General features: G+C 45.4%; 1 protein-coding gene across 1 annotated transcript in view; it reads left to right on the plus strand.

Annotated features, from left to right (window-relative positions):
- Nucleotides 1-15,780, plus strand: part of LOC311120216 (pyruvate dehydrogenase phosphatase regulatory subunit, mitochondrial-like) — a 30,288-nt gene extending 14,508 nt beyond the window's left edge. Inside the window, exons 4-8 of the mRNA XM_084194828.1 lie at nucleotides 4,363-4,444; nucleotides 7,097-7,260; nucleotides 8,051-8,172; nucleotides 10,870-10,987; nucleotides 15,624-15,780. Coding sequence (XP_084050954.1) covers nucleotides 4,363-4,444; nucleotides 7,097-7,260; nucleotides 8,051-8,172; nucleotides 10,870-10,987; nucleotides 15,624-15,715 — 578 coding nt within the window. The 3' untranslated portion in view covers nucleotides 15,716-15,780. The remainder of the gene's footprint in view (nucleotides 1-4,362; nucleotides 4,445-7,096; nucleotides 7,261-8,050; nucleotides 8,173-10,869; nucleotides 10,988-15,623) is intronic.
- The last annotated feature ends 4,040 nt before the right edge of the window (nucleotides 15,781-19,820 follow it).

Raw genomic sequence — 19,820 nt, forward strand, 5'->3', positions numbered from 1 at the left:
CAGTATGACTCTGGCCTGAGTGCAGCTCCATTTGTGCTAACATGCCTACAGTATGACTCTAGCCTGAGTTCAGCTCCATTTGTGCTAACATGCCTACAGTATGACTCTAGCCTGAGTTCAGCTCAATTTCTGCTAACATGCCTACAGTATGACTCTAGCCTGAGTTCAGCTCCATTTCTGCTAACATGCCTACAGTATGACTCTAGCCTGAGTTCCACTCCATTTGTGCTAACATGCCTACAGTATGACTCTAGCCTGAGTTCCAATCCATTTGTGCTAACATGCCTACCCCTCATCACTAAATGGATCTGGGAGCAGGTTAGTATGACCTCTGCTCTCTACAGTACAGTTCCACTCTGCTTCAGCTTACCTACATTAGTTATGTAGTTGTCTTTGCTGTGTAGCCAATCTTCTGATGGTGTTTTAGTCAGTTGTGGTTGGTTTGGGTGTTGAATTAATTATTATGCTCTATCTACGAGGGCATGTGACTGGCTGTATCCTACCAGTGCTTCCCCCTCCTCTTCCCACATGCTGTTTCAGTTTGTGGATTTACAAGTGGCATTTAGTCTTGTGTATAAACTGGATTTACCAGTGCTATTTAGTTGCGTGTGTATAAACTGGATTTACCAGTGGTATTGAGTTGTGTATAAAATGGATTTACCAGTGGTATTTAGTTGCGTGTGTATAAACTGGATTTACCAGTGGTATTTAGTTGTGTATAAACTGGATTTACCAGTGGTATTTAGTTGTGTATAAACTGGATTTACCAGTGGTATTGAGTTGTGTATAAACTGGATTTACCAGTGGTATTTAGTTGTGTATAAACTGGATTTACCAGTGGTATTGAGTTGTGTATAAAATGGATTTACCAGTGGTATTTAGTTGTGTATAAACTGGATTTACCAGTGGTATTTAGTTGTGTATAAACTGGATTTACCAGTGGTATTTAGTTGTGTATAAACTGGATTTACCAGTGGTATTTAGTTGTGTATAAACTGGATTTACCAGTGGTATTTAGTTGTGTATAAACTGGATTTACCAGTGGTATTGAGTTGTGTATAAACTGGATTTACCAGTGGTATTTAGTTGTGTATAAACTGGATTTACCAGTGGTATTTAGTTGTGTATAAACTGGATTTACCAGTGGTATTTAGTTGTGTATAAACTGGATTTACCAGTGGTATTGAGTTGTGTATAAACTGGATTTACCAGTGGTATTGAGTTGTGTATAAACTGGATTTACCAGTGGTATTTAGTTGTGTATAAACTGGATTTACCAGTGGTATTTAGTTGTGTATAAACTGGATTTACCAGTGGTATTGAGTTGTGTATAAACTGGATTTACCAGTGGTATTTAGTTGTGTATAAACTGGATTTACCAGTGGTATTTAGTTGTGTATAAACTGGATTTACCAGTGGTATTTAGTTGTGTATAAACTGGATTTACCAGTGGTATTTAGTTGCGTATAAACTGGATTTACCAGTGGTATTTAGTTGCGTGTGTATAAACTGGATTTACCAGTGGTATTTAGTTGTGTATAAACTGGATTTACCAGTGGTATTTAGTTGCGTATAAACTGGATTTACCAGTGGTATTTAGTTGTGTATAAACTGGATTTACCAGTGGTATTTAGTTGTGTATAAACTGGATTTACCAGTTGTATTTAGTTGTGTATAAACTGGATTTACCAGTGGTATTTAGTTGTGTATAAACTGGATTTACCAGTGGTATTTAGTTGTGTATAAACTGGATTTACCAGTGGTATTTAGTTGTGTATAAACTGGATTTACTAGTGGTATTTAGTTGTGTATAAACTGGATTTACCAGTGGTATTTAGTTGTGTGTAAACTGGATTTACCAGTGGTATTTAGTTGTGTATAAACTGGATTTACCAGTGGTATTTAGTTGTGTATAAACTGGATTTACCAGTGGTATTTAGTTGTGTATAAACTGGATTTACCAGTGGTATTTAGTTGTGTATAAACTGGATTTACCAGTGGTATTTAGTTGTGTATAAACTGGATTTACCAGTGGTATTTAGTTGTGTATAAACTGGATTTACCAGTGGTATTTAGTTGTGTATAAACTGGATTTACCAGTGGTATTTAGTTGTGTATAAACTGGATTTACCAGTGGTATTTAGTTGTGTATAAACTGGATTTACCAGTGGTATTTAGTTGTGTATAAACTGGATTTACCAGTGGTATTTAGTTGTGTGTAAACTGGATTTACCAGTGGTATTTAGTTGTGTATAAACTGGATTTACCAGTGGTATTTAGTTGTGTATAAACTGGATTTACCAGTGGTATTTAGTTGTGTATAAACTGGATTTACCAGTGGTATTTAGTTGTGTATAAACTGGATTTACCAGTGGTATTTAGTTGTGTATAAACTGGATTTACCAGTGGTATTTAGTTGTGTATAAACTGGATTTACCAGTGGTATTTAGTTGTGTATAAACTGGATTTACCAGTGGTATTTAGTTGTGTATAAACTGGATTTACCAGTGGTATTTAGTTGTGTATAAACTGGATTTACCAGTGGTATTTAGTTGTGTATAAACTGGATTTACCAGTGGTATTTAGTTGTGTGTAAACTGGATTTACCAGTGGTATTTAGTTGTGTATAAACTGGATTTACCAGTGGTATTTAGTTGTGTATAAACTGGATTTACCAGTGGTATTTTGTTGTGTGTAAACTGGATTTACCAGTGGTATTTAGTTGTGTATAAACTGGATTTACCAGTGGTATTTAGTTGTGTGTAAACTGGATTTACCAGTGGTATTTAGTTGTGTATAAACTGGATTTACCAGTGGTATTTAGTTGTGTATAAACTGGATTTACCAGTGGTATTTAGTTGTGTATAAACTGGATTTACCAGTGGTATTTAGTTGTGTATAAACTGGATTTACCAGTGGTATTTAGTTGTGTATAAACTGGATTTACCAGTGGTATTTAGTTGTGTATAAACTGGATTTACCAGTGGTATTTAGTTGTGTATAAACTGGATTTACCAGTGGTATTTAGTTGTGTATAAACTGGATTTACCAGTGGTATTTAGTTGTGTATAAACTGGATTTACCAGTGGTATTTAGTTGTGTATAAACTGGATTTACCAGTGGTATTTAGTTGTGTATAAACTGGATTTACCAGTGGTATTTAGTTGTGTATAAACTGGATTTACCAGTGGTATTTAGTTGTGTGTAAACTGGATTTACCAGTGGTATTTAGTTGTGTGTAAACTGGATTTACCAGTGGTATTTAGTTGTGTGTAAACTGGATTTACCAGTGGTATTTAGTTGTGTATAAACTGGATTTACCAGTGGTATTTAGTTGTGTATAAACTGGATTTACCAGTGGTATTTAGTTGTGTATAAACTGGATTTACCAGTGGTATTTAGTTGTGTATAAACTGGATTTACCAGTGGTATTTAGTTGTGTATAAACTGGATTTACCAGTGGTATTTAGTTGTGTATAAACTGGATTTACCAGTGGTATTTAGTTGTGTATAAACTGGATTTACCAGTGGTATTTAGTTGTGTATAAACTGGATTTACCAGTGGTATTTAGTTGTGTATAAACTGGATTTACCAGTGGTATTTAGTTGTGTATAAACTGGATTTACCAGTGGTATTTAGTTGTGTGTAAACTGGATTTACCAGTGGTATTTAGTTGTGTATAAACTGGATTTACCAGTGGTATTTAGTTGTGTATAAACTGGATTTACCAGTGGTATTTAGTTGTGTGTAAACTGGATTTACCAGTGGTATTTAGTTGTGTATAAACTGGATTTACCAGTGGTATTTAGTTGTGTGTAAACTGGATTTACCAGTGGTATTTAGTTGTGTATAAACTGGATTTACCAGTGGTATTTAGTTGTGTATAAACTGGATTTACCAGTGGTATTTAGTTGTGTATAAACTGGATTTACCAGTGGTATTTAGTTGTGTATAAACTGGATTTACCAGTGGTATTTAGTTGTGTATAAACTGGATTTACCAGTGGTATTTAGTTGTGTATAAACTGGATTTACCAGTGGTATTTAGTTGTGTATAAACTGGATTTACCAGTGGTATTTAGTTGTGTATAAACTGGATTTACCAGTGGTATTTAGTTGTGTATAAACTGGATTTACCAGTGGTATTTAGTTGCGTGTGTAAACTGGATTTACCAGTGGTATTTAGTTGCGTGTGTATAAACTGGATTTACCAGTGGTATTTAGTTGTGTATAAACTGGATTTACCAGTGGTATTTAGTTGTGTATAAACTGGATTTACCAGTGGTATTGAGTTGTGTGGTTTAACATGAGATGATTCATGACTTGGCAGTCCTAATGTTTCTGTGTGTATGTGTGTTACAGGCTACGTGAGAACAGGCTCTCTATGCCTGGCCCAGAATCAGGACCGTTTCCTCTCCCTGAAGCGCCTGGCATCCAGGCTCAAGTAAGTCCCTCCCTAACCGCCCTTCCCTTCCCTCCCTAACCGCCCTTCCCTTCCCTCCCTAACCGCCCTTCCCTTCCCTCCCTAACCGCCCTTCCCTTCCCTCCCTAACCGCCCTTCCCTTCCCTCCCTAACCGCCCTTCCCTTCCCTCCCTAACCGCCCTTCCCTTCCCTCCCTAACCGCCCTTCCCTTCCCTCCCTAACCGCCCTTCCCTTCCCTCCCTAACCGCCCTTCCCTTCCCTCCCTAACCGCCCTTCCTTCCCTAACCGCCCTTCCCTTCCCTCCCTAACCGCCCTTCCCTTCCCTCCCTAACCGCCCTTCCCTTCCCTCCCTAACCGCCCTTCCCTTCCCTCCCTAACCGCCCTTCCCTTCCCTCCCTAACCGCCCTTCCCTTCCCTCCCTAACCGCCCTTCCCTTCCCTCCCTAACCGCCCTTCCCTTCCCTCCCTAACCGCCCTTCCCTTCCCTCCCTAACCGCCCTTCCCTTCCCCCCCTAACCGCCCTTCCCTTCCCTCCCTAACCGCCCTTCCCTTCCCCCCCTCTCCTCGGGTCTGAATTATAGCTCAGGACTCTCTGAGAGGGAGCTGAACTTCATGAACAGTACTCCAGTTCTCTTCAGTCACTTTAATTATTGCTAATTATTGTTGCTCAGTGCTGTAGTCCTTCTAGACTATTCATTACATTTAGCCTATCCAGCTCCACTGTAGTCCTTCTAGACTATTCATTACATTTAGCCTATCCAGCTCCACTGTAGTCCTTCTAGAATATTCATTACATTTCCCAACATTTAGCCTATCCAGCTCCACTGTAGTCCTTCTAGACTATTCATTACATTTAGCCTATCCAGCTCCACTGTAGTCCTTCTAGACTATTCATTACATTTAGCCTATCCAGCTCCACTGTAGTCCTTCTAGACTATTCATTACATTTAGCCTATCCAGCTCCACTGTAGTCCTTCTAGAATATTCATTACAGTTCCCAACATTTAGCCTATCCAGCTCCACTGTAGTCCTTCTAGACTATTCATTACATTTAGCCTATCCAGCTCCACTGTAGTCCTTCTAGACTATTCATTACATTTAGCCTATCCAGCTCCACTGTAGTCCTTCTAGAATATTCATTACAGTTCCCAACATTTAGCCTATCCAGCTCCACTGTAGTCCTTCTAGACTATTCATTACATTTAGCCTATCCAGCTCCACTGTAGTCCTTCTAGAATATTCATTACATTTCCCAACATTTAGCCTATCCAGCTCCACTGTAGTCCTTCTAGACTATTCATTACATTTAGCCTATCCAGCTCCACTGTAGTCCTTCTAGAATATTCATTACATTTCCCAACATTTAGCCTATCCAGCTCCACTGTAGTCCTTCTAGAATATTCATTCCATGTATCCTATCCAGCTCCACTGTAGCTCCACTGGCCAGCTGTGTTCTGTTAGTCCATCTCTGCCATCTCCATGTTGCTGTAGCTGTGCTGTATGTATCCAGCTCCACTGTACTGTGTTCTGTTAGTCCATGATGGGGATCCCCTGTAACGTGATCAAACCCAAAGAGTAAGCTCTGCCCCCTGGGAATCTCCATAACCCTCCATCCTGTCTCCTCCCTCTCTCAGTGTGATGGGGATCCCCTGTAACGTGATCAAACCCAAAGAGGTTTCTAAGCTCCACCCCCTGGTGAATCTCCATAACCCTCCTTCCTGTCTCCTCCCTCTCTCTCAGTGTGATGGGGATCCCCTGTAACGTGATCAAACCCAAAGAGGTTTCTAAGCTCCACCCCCTGGTGAATCTCCATAACCCTCCTTCCTGTCTCCTCCCTCTCTCTCAGTGTGATGGGGATCCCCTGTAACGTGATCAAACCCAAAGAGGTTTCTAAGCTCCACCCCCTGGTGAATCTCCATAACCCTCCTTCCTGTCTCCTCCCTCTCTCTCAGTGTGATGGGGATCCCCTGTAACGTGATCAAACCCAAAGAGGTTTCTAAGCTCCACCCCCTGGTGAATCTCCATAACCCTCCTTCCTGTCTCCTCCCTCTCTCTCAGTGTGATGGGGATCCCCTGTAACGTGATCAAACCCAAAGAGGTTTCTAAGCTCCACCCCCTGGTGAATCTCCATAACCCTCCTTCCTGTCTCCTCCCTCTCTCAGTGTGATGGGGATCCCCTGTAACGTGATCAGAGGTTTCTAAGCTCCACCCCCTGGTGAATCTCCATAACCCTCCTTCCTGTCTCCTCCCTCTCTCTCAGTGTGATGGGGATCCCCTGTAACGTGATCAAACCCAAAGAGGTTTCTAAGCTCCACCCCCTGGTGAATCTCCATAACCCTCCTTCCTGTCTCCTCCCTCTCTCAGTGTGATGGGGATCCCCTGTAACGTGATCAAAGAGGTTTCTAAGCTCCACCCCCTGGTGAATCTCCATAACCCTCCTTCCTGTCTCCTCCCTCTCTCTCAGTGTGATGGGGATCCCCTGTAACGTGATCAAACCCAAAGAGGTTTCTAAGCTCCACCCCCTGGGAATCTCCATAACCCTCCTTCCTGTCTCCTCCCTCTTTCTCAGTGTGATGGGGATCCCCTGTAACGTGATCAAACCCAAAGAGGTTTCTAAGCTCCACCCCCTGGGAATCTCCATAACCCTCCTTCCTGTCTCCTCCCTCTCTCTCAGTGTGATGGGGATCCCCTGTAACGTGATCAAACCCAAAGAGGTTTCTAAGCTCCACCCCCTGGTGAATATTCATGACCTGGTGGGGGCGCTCCACCTGCCGGGTGATGCCGTGGTGTCACCTCCTGACGTCAACCACGCCCTCGCCACGGCAGCAGCCGGACACGGTGAGACGGTAAAACCAAGGATGGACTGTTGTTAGGCTTGCAAAACGAGTGGCGCAGTGGTCTAAAGCACTGCATCGCAGTACTAGCTGTGCCACTAGAGATCCTGGTTCGAATCCAGGCTCTGTCGTAGCCGGCCGCGACCGGGAGACCCATGGGGCGGCGCACAATTGGCCCAGCTTCGTCCAGGGTAGGGGAGGGAATGGCCGGCAGGGATGTAGCTCAGTTGGTAGAGCATGGCGTTTGCAATGCCAGGGTTGTGGGTTCGATTCCCACGGGGGGCCAGTATGAAAATGTATGCACTCACTAACTGTAAGTCGCTCTGGATAAGAGCGTCTGCTAAATGACTAAAATGTAAAATGTAAATGTAAAATTCCATCAACTTTCTCAACATTCCCAGGTTTTGCAGAAATCCTGGTTGGATGTTTCCAGATTTCCTGCTTGTTCCGTCCTGATTCAGGGAATTTTCCAACCGGGATTTCTGGAAAACCAGTGAATTTTGGGAACATTTTGCAAGCCTAACTGTAGTGAAGGTTTCAATAGGAAGCTACAACCATGTGGTATCGCCATCGGTCAGGATGAAATGAAGCCAGAAAGCAAGGCTTCTGGAGGGAAGGGCAAGGGTGGGGCCATGCCAAGCAGAGTTTGAGTTAGTCAGTGCCCATGGGGCATCTCTCTGGCTAATGTAACTTCATGGTACTCCAATCAAACTGGCTGTGAACTATCGATGGTGTTTATCATGTTTGATCACATTGTACATAAATCTACATGTCTGCCATGTTCTGATCTCCAGGAGTGCAGATCCATGAGCGTACCACAGTTAACCATGTGATGCTGGAGAAGGGACATGTGACAGCGGTCGAGACGGACAGAGGAGCCATCGAGTGTGAATACTTTGTCAACTGTGCAGGACAGGTGAATCTCTGTCCATTACGTGTGTGTAACTGTAAATAACATGGGGCCCCTCCCTCCACTAGTCTTTAGACAGTTAACACTGTGTTAGATGACATGGGGCCCCTCCCTCCACTAGTCTTTAGACAGTTAACACTGTGTTAGATGACACGGGGCCCCTCCCTCCACTAGTCTTTAGCCAGTTAACACTGTGTTAGATGACATGGGGCCCCTCCCTCCACTAGTCTTTAGCCAGTTAACACTGTGTTAGATGACACGGGGCCCCTCCCTCCACTAGTCTTTAGCCAGTTAACACTGTGCTAGATGACATGGGGCCCCTCCCTCCACTAGTCTTTAGCCAGTTAACACTGTGCTAGATGACATGGGGCCCCTCCCTCCACTAGTCTTTAGACAGTTAACACTGTGTTAGATGACATGGGGCCCCTCCCTCCACTAGTCTTTAGACCGTTAACACAGTGTTAGATGACACGGGGCCCCTCCCTCCACTAGTCTTTAGACAGTTAACACTGTGTTAGATGACATGGGGCCCCTCCCTCCACTAGTCTTTAGACAGTTAACACTGTGTTAGATGACATGGGGCCCCTCCCTCCACTAGTCTTTAGACAGTTAACACTGTGTTAGATGACATGGGGCCCCTCCCTCCACTAGTCTTTAGCCAGTTAACACTGTGCTAGCCAGCTCTCTTCAGCCCAACTGATCTGTAGGTGTCCATAGGGGGCTATGAATGATAGGATGCGTCCGACATGACACCATGTTCCCTATATAGTGCACTAGAAAAGGGAATAGGGTGCCATTTGGGATGCACACAGGGTGTATATGAAGTGTTGTAGCTGTTCCCTATATACTGTAGTGCACTAGAAACAGGGTGTATATGAAGTGTTGTAGCTGTTCCCTATTTACTGTAGTGCACTAGAAACAGGGTGTATATGAAGTGTTGTAGCTGTTCCCTAGATACTGTAGTGCACTAGAAACAGGGTGTATATGAAGTGTTGTAGCTGTTCCCTAGATACTGTAGTGCACTAGAAACAGGGTGTATATGAAGTGTTGTAGCTGTTCCCTATATACTGTAGTGCACTAGAAACAGGGTGTATATGAAGTGTTGTAGCTGTTCCCTAGATACTGTAGTGCACTAGAAACAGGGTGTATATGAAGTGTTGTAGCTGTTCCCTATTTACTGTAGTGCACTAGAAACAGGGTGTATATGAAGTGTTGTAGCTGTTCCCTAGATACTGTAGTGCACTAGAAACATGGTGTATATGACGTGTTGTAGCTGTTCCCTATATACTGTAGTGCACTAGAAACAGGGTGTATATGACGTGTTGTAGCTGTTCCCTATATACTGTAGTGCACTAGAAACAGGGTGTATATGAAGTGTTGTAGCTGTTCCCTAGATACTGTAGTGCACTAGAAACAGGGTGTATATGAAGTGTTGTAGCCAGCTGTCTCTGAGGTTTCTAAACTAAAGGAGCTGGGCCAGGCCAGGGAGACCAAGGTGTCCGTTCCTCTAGAAGTGTTCATAGGGGGTTATGAATGCTATATGATGTGTTATAACTGTCCTCTATCTACAGTGGGCGTATGAGCTGGGCCAGGCCAGGGAGACCAAGGTGTCCGTTCCTCTAGAAGTGTTCATAGGGGGTTATGAATGCTATATGATGTGTCATAGGGGGTTATGAATGCTATATGATGTGTTATAACTGTCCTCTATCTACAGTGGGCGTATGAGCTGGGCCAGGCCAGTGAGACCAAGGTGTCTGTTCCTCTAGAAGTGTTCATAGGGGGTTATGAATGCTATATGATGTGTTATAACTGTCCTCTATCTACAGTGGGCGTATGAGCTGGGCCAGGCCAGGGAGACCAAGGTGTCCGTTCCTCTAGAAGTGTTCATAGGGGGTTATGAATGCTATATGATGTGTCATAGGGGGTTATGAATGCTATATGATGTGTTATAACTGTCCTCTATCTACAGTGGGCGTATGAGCTGGGCCAGGCCAGTGAGACCAAGGTGTCCGTTCCTCTAGAAGTGTTCATAGGGGGTTATGAATGCTATATGATGTGTTATAACTGTCCTCTATCTACAGTGGGCGTATGAGCTGGGCCAGGCCAGTGAGACCAAGGTGTCTGTTCCTCTAGAAGTGTTCATAGGGGGTTATGAATGCTATATGATGTGTTATAACTGTCCTCTATCTACAGTGGGCGTATGAGCTGGGCCAGGCCAGTGAGACCAAGGTGTCTGTTCCTCTAGAAGTGTTCATAGGGGGTTATGAATGCTATATGATGTGTTATAACTGTCCTCTATCTACAGTGGGCGTATGAGCTGGGCCAGGCCAGTGAGACCAAGGTGTCCGTTCCTCTAGAAGTGTTCATAGGGGGTTATGAATGCTATATGATGTGTCATAGGGGGTTATGAATGCTATATGATGTGTTATAACTGTCATCTATCTACAGTGGGCTTATGAGCTGGGCCAGGCCAGTGAGACCAAGGTGTCCGTTCCTCTAGAAGTGTTCATAGGGGGTTATGAATGCTATATGATGTGTCATAGGGGGTTATGAATGCTATATGATGTGTTATAACTGTCATCTATCTACAGTGGGCTTATGAGCTGGGCCAGGCCAGCGAGACCAAGGTGTCTGTTCCTCTAGAAGTGTTCATAGGGGGTTATGAATGCTATATGATGTGTTATAACTGTCCTCTATCTACAGTGGGCGTATGAGCTGGGCCAGGCCAGCGAGACCAAGGTGTCTGTTCCTCTCCACGGATGTGAACACTTCTACCTCCTCTCCAAGCCTCTAGCAGAGCCTCTACCTCCCAGAACCCCAGGTGAGACAACCTCCTCTCCAAGCCTCTAGCAGAGCCTCTACCTCCCAGAACCCCAGGTGAGACCACTTCCTCTCCAAGCCTCTACCTCCCAGAACCCCAGGTGAGACCACTTCCTCTCCAAGCCTCTACCTCCCAGAGCCCCAGGTGAGACCACTTCCTCTCCAAGCCGCTACCTCCCAGAACCCCAGGTGAGACCACTTCCTCTCCAAGCCTCTAGCAGAGCCTCTACCTCCGAGAACCCCAGGTGAGACCACTTCCTCTCCAAGCCTCTAGCAGAGCCTCTACCTCCCAGAACCCCAGGTGAGACCACTTCCTCTCCAAGCCTCTAGCAGAGCCTCTACCTCCCAGAACCCCAGGTGAGACCACTTCCTCTCCAAGCCTCTAGCAGAGCCTCTACCTCCCAGAACCCCAGGTGAGACCACTTCCTCTCCAAGCCTCTACCTCCCAGAACCCCAGGTGAGACCACTTCCTCTCCAAGCCTCTACCTCCCAGAACCCCAGGTGAGACCACTTCCTCTCCAAGCCTCTACCTCCCAGAACCCCAGGTGAGACCACTTCCTCTCCAAGCCTCTAGCAGAGCCGCTACCGCCCAGAACCCCAGGTGAGACCACTTCCTCTCCAAGCCTCTACCTCCCAGAACCCCAGGTGAGACCACTTCCTCTCCAAGCCTCTACCTCCCAGAACCCCAGGTGAGACCACTTCCTCTCCAAGCCTCTAGCAGAGCCTCTACCTCCCAGAACCCCAGGTGAGACCACCACAGCGCAGCGTTCTGGTTCTGTATGGGTGGCTTTGCGTTGTCATTGAGGACCACATTCACTTTTTTAATGTCTACCATTTTTACTTTGCTTGTAAAATAATCCACATATGGTTTCTTCAAGGAGTTAGATCTGGTACCGTTCAGTCCGGAACGCATTGAGTGATTAGCTGTAATATTCCTGAACCAGTGGCGGTCGGTGCTGTTTAATTTGTTTCATAACCATGTCCAGTCCAACAGCTGCAAAAGAGAGTTTCTATTGGACAAATTCAGCTATGTTTATCCCTGTTTTGTTCTGTTTAAGAAACATTTTTCAACAGAATCGGCGGAGTGAATACACTCCTGATCACACACAAACACAGTTCCACTTTCATAGCAGCCACATACAAACAGCATGATCACGTTGCTCGTTGTAGAATTCCTTCTCGCATCTACGCGCTCTCCTCCTCTCAACTTTTCCCTTCGCTTGCAGACTTCAGTGCACCACATCAGCTGTCTGTGACCAGGTGAAAAAACCTTTGCAAGCCAAACCTTCATATCATAACCGCTAACCGCTACACAGCCTACATCGTTGTCACCATATTAGCTAACGTCATACCAAGTCAACAGAGCTACTAGAAGAAATGTGTTAGTAAACCTGCTACAATCATGCAGTACAGTCAGCAAGCTGTTTTGAGTAGGCTAAACTAGCTAGCTGCATTCGCTAGCTAAGTAAGTGAAAGTGAGAGAAAAAAAATACAACGAAATATAGCTATCTCTCTCTCTTGCTTCTCCTTCATTTTGGAAGAAATTAATTTGTTAAAAACTGTTCAACTATTGTCTTTCTCTCTTTGAGTCAACTACTCACCACATGTTATACACTGCAGTGCTAGCTAGCTGTAGCTTATGCTTTCTGTACTAGATTAATTCTCTGATCCTTTGATTGGGTAGACAACATGTCAATTCAGGGGGTGGAAGGGGGTGAGAACCATGAGCCTCCTAGGTTTTGTATTGAATAGGTTTTGTATTGAAGTCAATGTACCCAGAGGAGGACAGAAGCTAGCTGTCCTCCGGCTACACCATGGTTCTACCCTACAGAGTGCTGTTGAGGCTACTGGTGACATGCGTATATATTTAGTATAGTTTTATCTAAAAATGATTTTTTTTAAATGTATGTATCACTATTTTTATTTTTATGATATTCACTGAGGAGGATGGTCCTCCCCTTCCTCCTCTGAGGAGCCTCCACTGGCCTGAACTCTGTCCTGTCTGTGGTATCCTGTCTGGAGGTCAGGGGTCAGGGTTAGACTGTGTTGTAACCAGGGCTCTAAAGTGTGACCATGGAAAAGATAATGTTGTAATGATAAGGCTTGGCTGTACCGTTGTCAGAGTGCCCTAGAGAGACAAGCCACTGCAGATTCATTAGCATCATGGTTGCACCATTACTACAGGGCAAACGGCTTGCTTCTAGCCCAACCAGGTCAAAAGGTCTGATCCATATTAACGGCTTGCTTCTAGCCCAACCAGGTCAAAAGGTCTGACCCATATTAACGGCTTGCTTCTAGCCCAACCAGGTCAAATGATCCGACCCATATTAACGGCTTGCTTCTAGCCCAACCAGGTCAAAAGGTCTGACCCATATTAACGGCTTGCTTCTAGCCCAACCAGGTCAAAAGATCTGACCCATATTAACGGCTTGCTTCTAGCCCAACCAGGTCAAAAGATCTGACCCATATTAACAGCTTGCTTCTAGCCCAACCAGGTCAAAAGATCTGACCCATATTAACGGCTTGCTTCTAGCCCAACCAGGTCAAAGGATCTGACCCATATTAACAGCTTGCTTCTAGCCCAACCAGGTCAAATGATCCGACCCATATTAACGGCTTGCTTCTAGCCCAACCAGGTCAAAAGGTCTGACCCATATTAACGGCTTGCTTCTAGCCCAACCAGGTCAAAAGATCTGACCCATATTAACGGCTTGCTTCTAGCCCAACCAGGTCAAAAGATCTGACCCATATTAACAGCTTGCTTCTAGCCCAACCAGGTCAAAAGATCTGACCCATATTAACGGCTTGCTTCTAGCCCAACCAGGTCAAAAGGTCTGACCCATATTAACGGCTTGCTTCTAGCCCAACCAGGTCAAAAGGTCTGACCCATATTAACAGCTTGCTTCTAGCCCAACCAGGTCAAAAGATCTGACCCATATTAACGGCTTGCTTCTAGCCCAACCAGGTCAAAAGGTCTGACCCATATTAACGGCTTGCTTCTAGCCCAACCAGGTCAAAAGATCCGACCCATATTAACGGCTTGCTTCTAGCCCAACCAGGTCAAAGGATCTGACCCATATTAACGGCTTGCTTCTAGCCCAACCAGGTCAAAGGATCTGACCCATATTAACGGCTTGCTTCTAGCCCAACCAGGTCAAAAGATCCGACCCATATTAACGGCTTGCTTCTAGCCCAACCAGGTCAAAAGATCCGACCCATATTAACGGCTTGCTTCTAGCCCAACCAGGTCAAAAGATCTGACCCATATTAACGGCTTGCTTCTAGCCCAACCAGGTCAAAAGATCTGACCCATATTAACGGCTTGCTTCTAGCCCAACCAGGTCAAATGATCCGACCCATATTAACGGCTTGCTTCTAGCCCAACCAGGTCAAAAGATCTGACCCATATTAACGGCTTGCTTCTAGCCCAACCAGGTCAAAAGATCTGACCCATATTAACGGCTTGCTTCTAGCCCAACCAGGTCAAATGATCCGACCCATATTAACGGCTTGCTTCTAGCCCAACCAGGTCAAAAGATCTGACCCATATTAACGGCTTGCTTCTAGCCCAACCAGGTCAAATTATCTGACCCATATTAACGGCTTGCTTCTAGCCCAACCAGGTCAAAAGATCTGACCCATATTAACGGCTTGCTTCTAGCCCAACCAGGTCAAATTATCTGACCCATATTAACGGAGCAACATCTTTATCTTTCTGCAGCAGATCGCCAGGACCACATTTGATATTCATAAACCATTTCGTGAGTTTGTTTTAAAAACTACTCGACATCATCAACCGTTTGTTTACACTTTGTTCAATCTTGTTACCTCATTGGCTAGCTAACTACCAACCGGGGAACTGTACCAGTGGATCCAAACATTCAGGGACACAGACAGAAAGGAAAAGGGGCAGCTTCTTCAGGAGATCGATGATCGGTAGCTTCTTCAGGAGATCAATGATCACAGAATGAATGACTGACTGATGCACGTTGTCATCACAAACCTGACGTTTTTTTAAAGAGACGGTGTACAAACATAGTGCTTTTCCATAAATGTAGAAACGTAATATTCCACAAGTGACTTTGTAATTCCAATGACAGGTTTTCATATCAACGTCTTAGCTTTTATAATAAACTAACGTCTTTACAGGGTTACGTATTAGTTTCTAGGGCACAACATGTTCTTCAGAAGTAGCTAGAATTCAGATAGGCCCAATAGAGGCTGTATCTCTCTCTATTTAAACATTCTGATTTTCTGGTGCTCCTGCATTTCATCTGGTGCTCCTACATTTCATATTGTGCTCCTGACTTCTTAAGGTTGGGAACACCAGTGCTACCAATAAATTCATTTTTTTTAGAGCGCTATATCTCTGTGTTATCTCTAGTGGTGATTGATCCTCCCATCCATATCCCTGTGAGAGCATGGCAGGGAGGTCTGGAGGTTAGGGTCAGGGGTCAGGGGTCAGGGTCAGAGTTCGACTGTATTGTAACTGTATCTCTGTGTGTTCTCTCTAGTGGTGATGGATATGGATGGGAGGATCTATGTGAGAGCATGGCAGGGAGGTCTGGAGGTTAGGGTTAGGGTCAGGGGTCAGGGTTCGACTGTATTGTAACTGTATCTCTGTGTGTTCTCTCTAGTGGTGATCGATATGGATGGGAGGATCTATGTGAGAGCATGGCAGGGAGGTCTGGAGGTTAGGGTCAGGGGTCAGGGTTCGACTGTATTGTAACTGTATCTCTGTGTGTTCTCTCTAGTGGTGATGGATATGGATGGGAGGATCTATGTGAGAGCATGGCAGGGAGGTCTGGAGGTTAGGGTCAGGGGTCAGGGTTCGACTGTATTGTAACTGTATATCTCTGTGTGTTCTCTCTAGTGGTGATAGATATGGATGGGAGGATCTATGTGAGAGCATGGCAGGGAGGTCTGGAGGTTAGGGTCAGGGGTCAGGGTTCGACTGTATTGTAACTGTATCTCTGTGTTCTCTCTAGTGGTGATGGATATGGATGGGAGGATCTATGTGAGAGCATGGCAGGGAGGTCTGGAGGTTAGGGTCAGGGGTCAGGGTTCGACTGTATTGTAACTTTATCTCTGTGTGTTCTCTCTAGTGGTGATCGATATGGATGGGAGGATCTATGTGAGAGCATGGCAGGGAGGTCTGGAGGTTAGGGTCAGGGTTCGACTGTATTGTAACTATATCTCTGTGTGTTCTCTCTAGTGGTGATAGATATGGATGGGAGGATCTATGTGAGAGCATGGCAGGGAGGTCTGGAGGTTAGGGTCAGGGGTCAGGGTTCGACTGTATTGTAACTGTATCTCTGTGTGTTCTCTCTAGTGGTGATAGATATGGATGGGAGGATCTATGTGAGAGCATGGCAGGGAGGTCTGGAGGTTAGGGTCAGGGGTCAGGGTTCGACTGTATTGTAACTGTATCTCTGTGTGTTCTCTCTAGTGGTGATAGATATGGATGGGAGGATCTATGTGAGAGCATGGCAGGGAGGTCTGGAGGTTAGGGTTAGGGTCAGGGGTCAGGGTTCGACTGTATTGTAACTGTATCTCTGTGTGTTCTCTCTAGTGGTGATCGATATGGATGGGAGGATCTATGTGAGAGCATGGCAGGGAGGTCTGGAGGTTAGGGTTAGGGTCAGGGGTCAGGGTTCGACTGTATTGTAACTGTATCTCTGTGTGTTCTCTCTAGTGGTGATAGATATGGATGGGAGGATCTATGTGAGAGCATGGCAGGGAGGTCTGGAGGTCTGGAGGTTAGGGTCAGGGTCAGGGGTCAGGGTTCGACTGTATTGTAACTGTATCTCTGTGTGTTCTCTCTAGTGGTGATAGATATGGATGGGAGGATCTATGTGAGAGCATGGCAGGGAGGTCTGGAGGTTAGGGTCAGGGGTCAGGGTTCGACTGTATTGTAACTGTATCTCTGTGTGTTCTCTCTAGTGGTGATAGATATGGATGGGAGGATCTATGTGAGAGCATGGCAGGGAGGTCTGGAGGTTAGGGTCAGGGGTCAGGGTTCGACTGTATTGTAACTGTATCTCTGTGTGTTCTCTCTAGTGGTGATCAATCAATCAATTTTATTTTATATAGCCCTTCTTACATCAGCTAATATCTCGAAGTGCTGTACAGAAACCCAGCCTAAAACCCCAAACAGCTAGTAATGCAGGTGTAGAAGCACGGTGGCTAGGAAAAACTCCCTAGAAAGGCGAAAACCTAGGAAGAAACCTAGAGAGGAACCAGGCTATGAGGGGTGGCCAGTCCTCTTCTGGCTGTGCCGGGTGGAGATTATAACAGAACCATGCCAAGATGTTCAAAAATGTTCATAAGTGACAAGCATGGTCAAATAATAATCAGGAATAAATCTCAGTTGGCTTTTCATAGCCGATCATTAAGAGTTGAAAACAGCAGGTCTGGGACAGGTAGGGGTTCCATAACCGCAGGCAGAACAGTTGAAACTGGAATAGCAGCAAGGCCAGGCGGACTGGGGACAGCAAGGAGTCACCACGGCCGGTAGTCCCGACGTATGGTCCTAGGGCTCAGGTCTCTCAGTTGGCTTTTCATAGCCGATCATTAAGAGTTGGAAACAGCAGGTCTGGGACAGGTAGGGGTTTCGTAGCCGCAGGCAGAACAGTTGAAACTGGAATAGCAGCAAGGCCAGGCGGACTGGGGACAGCAAGGTGTCATCATGCCCGGTAGTCCTGACGTATGGTCCTAGGGCTCAGGTTCTCAGAGAGAAAGAGAGAACGAGAGAATTAGAGAGAGCATACTTAAATTCACACAGGACACTGGATAAGACAGGAGAAGTACTCCAGGTATAACCAACTAACCCCAGCCCCCCGACACATAAACTACTGCAGCATAAATACTGGAGGCTGAGACAGGAGCGGTCCGGAGACACTGTGGCCCCATCCGAAGAAACCCCCGGACAGGGCCAAACAGGAAGGATATAACCCCACCCACTCCGCCAAAGCACAGCCCCCGCACCACTAGAGGGATATCCCCAACCACCAACTTACAATCCTGAGACAAGGCCGAGTATAGCCCACAGAGGTCTCCACCACAGCACAAACCAAGGGGGGGGCGCCAACCCAGACAGGAAGATCACGTCAGTAACTCAACCCACTCAAGTGACGCACCCCTCCCAGGGACGGCATGAAAGAGCACCAGCAAGCCAGTGACTCAGCCCCTGCAACAGGGTTAGAGGCAGAGAACCCCAGTGGAGAGGGGAACCGGCCCGGCAGAGACAGCAAGGGCTGTTCGTTGCTCCAGCCTTTCCGTTCACCTTCACACTCCTGGGCCAGACTACACTCAATCATATGACCTACTGAAGAGATAAGTCTTCAGTAAAGACTTAAAGGTTGAGACCGAGTCTGCGTCTCTCACATGGGTAGGCAGACTGTTCCATAAAAATGGAGATCTATAGGAGAAAGCCCTGCCTCCCGCTGTTTGCTTAGAAATTCTAGGGACAATTAGGAGGCCTGCGTCTTGTGACCGTAGCGTACGTATTGGTATGTACGGCAGGACCAACTCGGAAAGATAGGTAGGAGCAAGCCCATGTAACGCTTTATAGGTTAACAGTAAAACCTTGAAATCAGCCCTTGCCTTAACAGGAAGCCAGTGTAGGGAAGCTAGCACTGGAGTAATATGATCAAATTTCTTGGTTCTAGTCAGGATTCTAGCAGCCGTATTTAGCACTAACTGAAGTTTATTTAGTGCTTTATCCGGGTAGCCGGAAAATAGAGCATTGCAGTAGTCTAACCTAGAAGTAACAAATGCATGGATTAATTTTTCTGCATCATTTTTGGACAGAAAATTTCTGATTTTTGCAATGTTACGTAGATGGAAAAAAGCTGTCCTTGAAACAGTGATAGATATGGATGGGAGGATCTATGTGAGAGCATGGTCTGGAGGTTAGGGTCAGGGGTCAGGGTTCGACTGTATTGTAACTGTATCTCTGTGTGTTCTCTCTAGTGGTGATGGATATGGATGGGAGGATCTATGTGAGAGCATGGCAGGGAGGTCTGGAGGTTAGGGTCAGGGGTCAGGGTTCGACTGTATTGTAACTGTATCTCTGTGTGTTCTCTCTAGTGGTGATAGATATGGATGGGAGGATCTATGTGAGAGCATGGCAGGGAGGTCTGGAGGTTAGGGTCAGGGGTCAGGGTTCGACTGTATTGTAACTGTATCTCTGTGTGTTCTCTCTAGTGGTGATAGATATGGATGGGAGGATCTATGTGAGAGCATGGCAGGGAGGGATCCTGTCTGGAGGATTTGAGAAGAACCCCAAACCCATCTTCACTGAGGGACGCAACCAGCTGGAGATTCAGAACATGCAGGAGGACTGGGACCACTACGGTAAGAGACGGGTGTTATTCCCTTAATGGTGCACAGAACATGCAGGAGGACTGGGACCACTACGGTAAGAGACGGGGGTTATTCCCTTAATGGTGCACTGCTACTGTAAAACATGTATTCCATTTAGACAGGTTCCCCAAGCGACTTAGTGCTGTTATAGACTGTGGTTATACTAGGTGGTTATAGACTGGTTATACTAGGTGGTTATAGACTGGTTATACTAGGTGGTTATAGACTGGTTATACTAGGTGGTTATAGACTGGTTATACTAGGTGGTTATAGACTGTGGTTATACTAGGTGGTTATAGACTGGTTATACTAGGTGGTTATAGACTGTGGTTATAGACTGTGGTTATACTAGGTGGTTATAGACTGTGGTTATAGACTGTGGTTATACTAGGTGGTTATAGACTGTGGTTATACTAGGTGGTTATAGACTGTGGTTATAGACTGGTTATACTAGGTGGTTATAGACT

Source organism: Coregonus lavaretus (assembly GCF_964263955.1).
Source record: "Coregonus lavaretus genome assembly, contig: HAP1_SCAFFOLD_1624, whole genome shotgun sequence".
Lineage (NCBI taxonomy): Eukaryota > Metazoa > Chordata > Actinopteri > Salmoniformes > Salmonidae > Coregonus > Coregonus lavaretus.